Here is a 9507-nt window from a genome sequence, read left to right as displayed (position 1 = left end):
TTCTTTAAAATCATCTCAAGTTGGAATGAAAGCTGAAAATGGTAAAAGTTAATAAGGTCAGTCAGATGAAAAGCAAAATAAACACAAATTGGGTAATGAAATTCAAAATTTAAAACCATAGAAATCACGTTACTTACTGATCTAAAAAATGACGGAGTATGATAGTTTATTGAGGGAATCTTAAGTACTCCTGCTGCACACTAATTGCTACTTTGTATTACCGAGCGTTTGTCATCGGACCTCTGCAACCACCAAACAAGAGATATTCACTATGTTCTGTATATCGCTATCAACACAGCAAGCAATTAAATTTAAAAGGCATACAACACCACCATTCAAGATGATCTTTGTAGTCTCCCTTTTAGTTGAGACGAACAAATTTTGGACTACTGACCTCAAAACCAAATGGGCTTTGAATAAAAATATCATGGGAAAAAATGATACGGATCCGTCTAATTATGGGGAAAAAAAATGTGAAAACTACAGCCACACCCATTTTCTCACCTTCCACCACTGTCAAACCCACGCGTGTAAAAGTTCACACGCGCACCCAAAATCGGCGTATAAATTCTGCCGAAACCCAAAATTTTCAAAATTCAGTTTTCTTTTTATTTTATTTCCAAGTTTAACCTTACTTTATGTTTTGAGATTTTGTATTGAGATTTTGTTCTGAGAGATTGAGATAGAGCCGGAGCGAGAGCTGAAGTATTGAATTATCGAGAGTTGCGAAGGAGCTGATTGAAAGATTCAATTTACTCAGCAAAGATAATCTGAAATTCAAGCTCAGGTTCGTTCGTTTTATCTTTGATTATGATCTTGTTTAACTTTGATTCTGATCTTGTTTAATCTTGATTCGATTCTAGGTTTTAGTTTCTTTAAGATTATGATCTATTATTTTAAGTTACAGAGTTTAATTTAGGTTTTCGAATGGATTTTTAGATATTTTAAGCTTGTTTTTGAATTTACGATCAATGCAGATCTTTTCGATTCAATCTTTTAGTTTCGATTTCACAGAGTTCCAACTCCATTGCACTGTACTCATCTCTATAGTTCTCCTAAAACTGCAACATGATTTAATAACACTCATCAGGGAAGGCATAACTTTATATGCATAACAGGTTATGCAGATACTCTAAACAATGCATAACTTGTCATGCAGTCAATGTTGGATCTGCATAAGATGTTATGCAGTTAAACAATGTGTGATGCATGGTATGCTTAACCAATATAATAAGGCTTTTTATATGCATAACAAGTTATGCAGATACTCTAAATAATGCATAAAAGGTCATGCAGTTATTTTTGGATCTGCATAAGATGTTATGCAGTTAAACAATGTTTGTATTTTAACTGCATAAGCAGTTATGCATAATAAGTTATGCAGTTCACCATGTTTGCTTTTACTGCATAACCAGTTATGCATAATAAGCTACGCAGTTCAGCATAGTTTCTTTTACTGCATAAGCAGTTATGCATAATAAGCTACGCAGTTATGCATAGTTGCTTTTACTGCATAACCAGTTATGCATAACAAGTTACGCAGTTATGCATAACGTTATGCATAGCTGTTTTTACTGCATAACCAGTTATGCATAACAAGTTATGCAGATACTCTAAAAAATGCATAACAAATCATGTTTAACATTTCATACCAACACATTATGCATCATTTTTATAAGATAACGTTATTCATTTTTATTCTTAAATGCATAATAGAAAATGCATTATTTTTGAAGATGCATAACTTGTTATGCATTATTTTTGAAGATGCATAACTTGTTATGCATTATTTTATGAAGATGCATAACTTATTATCCATTATGATAGTACAGTTTTTCTAATTTCTGTGAAATAAGATTGTAGCAAATATATATAAGAAGCACTGGAAAAAGCATTGATATATAAATATATAAAAAAATCGAAAGTTAACAAGATATAAATTGTTTAGACATGCTTCATACCAACACATTATGCATAACATTACACAACTTAATCATATTGCTGAGCAATTGCATCCCAGACGTCTTCATTTGCATCTATCTTCCAACTGTTAATGCGTAACTACTTATGCAGATAACCTAAACAATGCATAACAGGTCATGCTGTCAATGTTGGATCTGCATAAGATGTTATGCAGTTAAACAATAAGTGACGCAGGGAAGGCGTAAAAATAAATTTATATGCATAACTACTTATGCAGATAACCTAAACAATGCATAACTTGTCATGCTGTCAATGTTGGATCTGCATAAGATGTTATGCATTAAAACAATAAGTGACGCAGGGAAGGCGTAAAAACCCTTTTATATGCATAAATACTTATGCAGATAACCTAAACAATGCATAACTTGTCATGCTGTCAATGTTGGATCTGCATAAGATGTTATGCATTAAAACAATAAGTGACGCAGGGAAGGCGTAAAAACCCTTTTATATGCATAACTACTTATGCAGATAACCTAAACAATGCATAACTTGTCATGCTGTCAATGTTGGATCTGCATAAGATGTTATGCATTAAAACAATAAGTGACGCAGGGAATGCTTAACAAAAACAATAACACTTCTTATATGCATAACAAGTTATGCAGATACTCTAAACAATGCATAACAGGTCATGCAGTTATTTTTGGATCTGCATAAGATGTTATGCAGTTAAACAATGTTCGTATTTTATGCAGTTAAACAAGTTATGCATAATAAGTTATGCAGTTCTGCATGTTTTCTTTCATATGCTTGAAATATACATTCATTCTTAAGGTTCATAAACAAGTACCTCTAAGCTTGAAATATGCTTCTTGAGCATTGCTTTCTTCATTGCTGCAAAGTCCCACCTTGCAGCTCTTGGTGTAGCATTGGGATTGACCTTGACAATGTCTGATGATGATATCTCAGCTATGTACTGCATAACTAGTTCTGCACATTTTCTTTATACTGCATAACTAGTTATGCACATTTTTTTTGTACTGCATAACTTGTTATCAACATTTATTTTTGTACTGCATAACTGGTTATGCACATTTATTTTTCGTTAACTGAAAGTGAAAGTATCAAAGTAAAATAAAATGTTGATTTTGTTTGTGTTTGTGTTTCGTTCATTTTTTTTCGAAACGTTGTTTCTAGAATTTGTAAACTGTAAGTAGTTTCTAGGTTGGTTTTTTAGAGTATGAAATTGATTTTTCATCCATTTTTGTTGAAATTGATTTTTTTTTCTGTTTCTTCTACTTGATTTTTTCTTCTTCGTCTGTTTCATCCATTTTTGTTGAAATGTATTCTAGGGTTTAGTCAAAAATGATTTACTTCTTTGAATCATCGATTTTAAATGATTTATTTCTTTAAATGATGGAGAAAAAACCTTTGCAGATCCGTTACAGAGATTAATGGAGGAATAAGGAAAGAAACCGGCGGAGAAGAAAAAAAATTATGCCCAAAAACGATGAAGGGTAATAGAGTCTTTCAATACGTTTTAAATATTTTTAAATAATTATGGGTGCGACTGTATCAGAAATTAATTGTGGACCTGACGGTAAGATTTTTTTTTTTTTGGGCCTGCGCCTAAAATTCCCGAAAAACATTGGGTTTGTTGTCCGCAAACCGTGTCCAACCAAAAACAAAGAAAGAATTGGCTCCGCCAAGCAAAAACAAAACACCTCAAAAGAAATTCGAAAGACGTCTCAAACACTGTCCAGTTCCCGGGTGCGTTCAAAACACCGTGCATCACATCAAAACGGACGAGACTTGCCGCAGTAGACATTAAAAACGCTATAAAAAACATTAACAGACGGTTGGAAAATCGTGAAAAATACCGCCCACACACCCATGCGAGACCCAGAACCACCCTTTGAATTCCTGGTCGATGGGCTCACCCATGCTGAGGGCAGTTATTTTTTTTTGTACGGTTTTCAACTGTCCGTCTTCTGCAATTACGTGGAGGTAGTGTTAAGGATCGTGGTTACTATAAACTAATAACCCTTAGATTATAATCTAAAGAGAACAGAAAACCAAAAGTCTAAAAGAAAAATCTCATTGGTTAATAATGAAGCACACTGATCGTAAACCAAAAGTCTCGATAGAAATCCATTTCTGGAGTTCATTATAAATAACCAGCGAACCAGACCAGTTTGATTCACAAATTCGATTCCATCTCTCAACGATTCACAGAAATTCTCTCACTTTCAAAACCCCAGTACTCAGAATCATCATTTTAGATTATCAATGAAAGGAACTGCGACTGCAAATGTTGTTAGCAAGGGAGGAAGGAAAGGCGGTGATAGAAAGAAAGCCGTAACGAAATCATCCAAAGCAGGACTACAATTCCCAGTCGGAAGAATCACTTGATTCTTGAAGAAAGGTCGATACTCTCAGCGTCTTGGTTCTGGTGCTCCCGTTTACATGGCTGCTGTTCTAGAGTATCTCGCTGCTGAGGTAAGAAAAGCCTTTAATTTTCGCTAGTTTGCCTAATTTTGAATCTGTGTTTTGTAATTGATTTGGATTCTGATTTTTGTATTATTTGAATTGGGTTTTTAGGTATTGGAATTAGCCGGAAATGCTGCAAGAGACAACAAGAAATCGAGAATTATCCCAAGACATTTATGTTTAGCAATTAGGAATGACGAAGAATTGGGGAAATTACTTGCCGGTGTTACAATTGCTAGTGGTGGTGTCCTTCCTAACATTAACCCCATCTTGTTACCAAAGAAGAGCGGGAAGGCTGAGCCAGAAACTCAAAAATTTCCAGGAAAATCTGTTGCTTCTAAATCTCCGAAGAAGTAAAAATTGGATCTAGCTAGGTACTTAGTAGTAGTGCTCATAACTTATTTTGGTTCAATCCTGAATGTGTAAATAACATAAAAATGTAGGGTTCAACTTTTGGCATGTAATGTGTAATGAATGCAACTTTTGTTCTTGAAATACATGTTCACTGTTCGTAAAATTAATCGAATTCAAACTTTAGATGATTATATTAGCTTTACAGAGTGACCCGTTGTGTTCATTGGCAATATTATCTTAGTGAAAGAGCCTTTCAGATTGGCATTGGCGCATTCCAATGCAATGAAATGTGATGCATGAGAGTAGCATATGGCCATATCCTTACTCAAATCAACCATTGGATATGGTGCGCTCCAATTTCATTAGTACGGTTAGAGAGTTCTTCATCAATTCAACCTTCCTAACATAGTAAGTTTGCCGGTTTAGACCAGTTGACCTGTGCAATTTTGTTTATAAAGTCGTCTTGAAAGCTCTGGCTAATCCCATGAAACCCTTCATGGACAAATACATATCTAAAAATCAAAGTGTTTTTGTTCCAAAAAGACAAATATTTGATGAAGTTTTGTTGGCTCAAGAGCTAATCTATGATGTTAGAAAGAAACAAGGCCAATCTAAACTGTCTAGTCTTGCAGCTATTAAACATGACATTTCTAAAGTCTCAGTAATTCCGAAATTTAGTTGACAGAATGTAAAACTCTGCGTGGTGTTTTAGAAAAGTTATAATGTTGTTTTAAACATGGAGCAAGTGTTTGAACTTTGAAATGCTAAGTGCAGTTTTAAACACCTCCCGATTACTAAGGCTATTAAGCACAACTTGGATTTGCCACGCGCAGTTTAAAACACCTAGGACACAAATGTTCTCCACTAAGAGAATATTGTCAATACCTTGCCAGTATGCAAGGCTAAGGGGTTCAATGGCCAAACCACAAGTTCTTATAGCATTGACTTTGGGGACCAAAGCAATTGCCGCCTGGTTTGCCATTTTAGTTGCAAGACTAAATACAAAAGGCAGGATATGCCGAACTGGATCCTAACTTCAAAGTATGTAGATGGGGAGTGATTCCAAGATTGTTTTGACGACTATAATTCTAGCAGCCTGGTTCAAAAGTCTTTCCCCTCTAGCTTAACGTGTCAAGCGGTGAGAACGGGAGTACTTAGCGGATCCTACTATTACATACACAGAGAAACATGCCCAGGATGTTGACCCCCAAAGCAAACAATTAGTAATACTAATTGAATGCAACTCAACAAATATCTCCTTCTTCTATATATACCACCCACCTTTCTTGTCTTATTTCGTCACACACAAACAACAAAGAGAAAAGAAAGTTAGGTGTTTCTTGATCTCTACACTGTAGTAATGGCTGCTCTTCCTTTCAAAATCCACCTCTTCAAGAAATCAGGTATGCTTTTAGTCTCTGAGATTTATTCATTTTCCTTTCTAATATGTTTATTTAACTTGTTCATAGATTTTGTAACATGGATTCTTTGTGTTTGATTCAGCAATAGAAGCTGGAACCCCTGAAAAGTACTATCTGAATCCATCGGATAACTTATGGAAAGTAACATCGATGTGGAGGGTCGTTGAACATGAAGATACTATTAATTTGTCAGTTGATATGAATGCATTTGGAGATCTTGTTACCATTTTGATACAAGGAAACTTTATTAATATCAATGTAGGAAGAGAAGACGAGGAAAAGGCTGCTCTTTTTGAACACAAGGATGGGATGAAGAATTTCAGCATCGAAATGAATCCTAACTTCGTCCAGTTAGGAGTCAAGGGTGATGATTTCGAAGCTCCTGAACGTGTTGCAAGGATGTATATTTCTAAACTCAATGCTGAAGAAATCAAGAACTATGCTGAAGGGAAGAATGATTTCTGAACCCAAAAGATGAAGAAAAAAGCAACCCTAAAGAGATTAAGAATAATGCTCCTGCTGCTTCTTCTATCTAGTCTTTGGTTTTTAGCTTTGCTGCTGTTCTCTTTTGAGATTTCTTTCTAGTTTTTCATTTTGTTATTAATGTCTTTATGATCCCAGTTTCTAGGTAGGAGGAGAGGGTTTTAGTAGTTGTTTCACAAGTGATTTTCTGATATGGATCATAAGAAATGTAATCATCACAAAACAACTAATGGTGTCTATCTTCAAATTAAATGAGTAAAATCTTTTGGTTTCTTATTAACATGTCTTGATTAGTTTTATTTTGAATGAAATTTAATCTTTTATGAACATTCTGAAATTTAATATCTGGTGAAACAAAACTTTCTAGTCTCTATCATGCATTCAGTGACATCAGCATTATTGCCCTCAATTTAATTCGGATGAAAGCTCAAAATGGTAAAGCTTCAGAGACCTGCAGCCAAGGTCACACCAAAAGCAGAATTACACATTTTGGGTAATCAAATTCAAAATTTTGAAACTCACTGAAAAACCATGTTACTTGACTGATCAAAAATGACAGCTCAGTCTTCTATCCTTCAATTACTATCCAAAGGGTAAAAAGTCTAATGAGTGAATTTTCTACCAGGAAGGCATGCCAATAATCAGGTTGCTAAGAGCAAGGGGTCTTGTATTCACGTTGGATGGCATGTTATGTCCAAATACAAATGGGGCCTAAAATGAGTAAGCACTCCTGCTGCCCTGCATAGAGTAACGAGTGAAATTCCCACCAGAAAGGCATGCCAAGTTCGGTTAATTTTACTAAAATATAAAAAGTACCAAAATCTATGCACAGAGTAATACTGTCTGGTCTATACCGCTGCACTAGATTGTATCCCTTAGTTTTCTTTTCTTTCTTCATTACTTACTCCATCTGCTTCTCCATTGAAACTAATACGTTGAGGAATATCCTAGGAAACCAATTTGAGACATACTCCAAACAACTCATCCTCTTTGTTAAAGAAGGCTATTATTGGGACGTCACACTCCAATAGAGGGGCTTCACTTGGATTCTTAGTGTCCAAAAAAGTGGTTATGGGATATCATAACACAAAAACAAAATGTCTAGATTACCGTTGAACTAAAATGAAGACTTAAAAACCTAATCTTTCTCTCTTCAATAAACCACCGGACGATCAAATTCATCACCAACAACCGAATCAAGAATTTGAAGAATCACGGTTTCAAACTCCTCAACAAGAACCCATGGTTTATGTTAGGTATTAATCGATAACTCATCTTGTTTTTACTCGTTTTTGTGCTAAAAATAGGTTAGATTGAATGAAATCGAAGTCAAATTAAGGTTTCAGTTGCGTTTCTGAAGGTGTTATGGTTGGCTTCGCTAACCGTAATTATAGTTTCTGAAGATATTACGGTTAGGTTTGGATGATTCCAAACCGTAAATCTAATTTGCATGTAGTATTCCCAGCCGTAAAATTTGTATTTCCAACCGTAGGAACAAAATCTAAATCACAAGAAAATTTACGGTTGGTAATGAAAAATTCGAACCTAACCGTAAACCGAGTTACGGTTTGGAATTGTGTAAAATCCAACCGTAAACTGAGTTACGGTTTGGAATTGTGTAAAACCCAACCATAAACTGGGTTACGGTCGGGTTCGTAGAGCCATTTTCCCAACCGTAATGGTTCTACGACTGGGTTTTGTCTCATTGATTACCAGTTACGGTTTGGAGTTCATCCAAACCTAACCGTAAATAGAGGTTACGGTTGGTAATGAAGCTCAAACCCAACCGTAATCGGGCATGTAAGTCGAAATATCTGAAATTTTTTTACGTACTTTAGCTAATTTTGAGCGAAATTGAACTTATGGGAGATAATTTAGAGGCATACAAATTCTTTTTTTCTTCTCTCTAGTTTTTTTTCCCACAAAAACTGTCCCAAAATTCACCAAGTATACAACAAATTCATTAGTTTAATTATTATCTAATTAAATAAAATTAACATTAACTAAATAAGGGTTATTTAGTCATTACAAAATTATTTGAGATAAGGGATTTTTGATATTACTTATGGGTGACCCGTTTTTGTCCTATTAGATGACACCCCTCTAATGGAATATGACGCTCCAATAATAGTCTTCTTGTTAAAGGGATACAATTTATGATGTGCAACTATAGAAAGGTAATATCTCAACATAATGAGCTGGTACTACAAAGGGAGCTAGATCATCCAGAGGAAACTATAGCAACTGTGGATCCTAAAAAAGGAATGATTTTCTGGGATCATGTTTTTCTGACCATTAAGTTATTAGGCTAACCATTTTTTAGTGATAAGGGATTTCCTAAAGAGAGCAAATGAACATTTTTAATTTTTATTTTCTATATCAATTTTTATTTTTTTATTTTTTTTAATTTAATTTTATATTATAATTCTTTAATTTTTAATTAACTTTGTGCTACGCATGCGAAATTTTATATATAACACCTTGTTGTGTTCGGTTAAGTTGAAATTTTTCTCTTAACCGAACTTTAGTTTATAAGAAAAAAATGTTGAGTTCGGTCAAGTCGATTATTTTTTATTTTAGCCGAACTTTTCTATGAAAACCTATATGTTGCATTCGGTTACATTAGCAAATATTTCTCCTAATTAATCGAACTTTTCTCTAAAAACCTATACATTGAGTTTAGAAACGTCGTAAAAACCGAACTTTTCTCCTAATTTCTCCTAATTAACCGAACTTTTCTCTATAAACCGTTCGGTTCCACCACCTCCTCCCACCACCACCTCCCACCATCGCCAATACCACCACCACCACCTCCGATTATCACCACCACCAA

At 34.7% G+C, this 9507-nt stretch overlaps 2 protein-coding genes across 2 annotated transcripts; both read left to right on the top strand.

Annotated features, from left to right (window-relative positions):
* Positions 1-4022: 4022 nt before the first annotated feature.
* On the top strand, positions 4023-4802 carry LOC113313688 (histone H2A.1-like). Its single transcript, XM_026562482.1, has 2 exons — positions 4023-4425; positions 4528-4802. Exons 1-2 carry the CDS (start codon positions 4393-4395, stop codon positions 4771-4773), a joined length of 279 nt encoding a protein of 92 aa, XP_026418267.1. The 5' UTR covers positions 4023-4392; the 3' UTR covers positions 4774-4802.
* Positions 4803-6040: 1238 nt separating this feature from the next.
* LOC113307717 lies at positions 6041-6954 on the top strand. The gene is made up of 2 exons (XM_026556165.1): positions 6041-6173; positions 6274-6954. Exons 1-2 carry the CDS (start codon positions 6131-6133, stop codon positions 6654-6656), a joined length of 426 nt encoding a protein of 141 aa, XP_026411950.1. The 5' UTR covers positions 6041-6130; the 3' UTR covers positions 6657-6954.
* Positions 6955-9507: the final 2553 nt, after the last annotated feature.

Source organism: Papaver somniferum, chromosome 9, assembly GCF_003573695.1.
Source record: "Papaver somniferum cultivar HN1 chromosome 9, ASM357369v1, whole genome shotgun sequence".
Taxonomy (NCBI): Eukaryota; Viridiplantae; Streptophyta; class Magnoliopsida; order Ranunculales; family Papaveraceae; genus Papaver; species Papaver somniferum.
The sequence above is the reverse complement of the archived record's forward strand: the minus strand, read 5'-3'. Positions and strand labels throughout refer to the sequence as shown.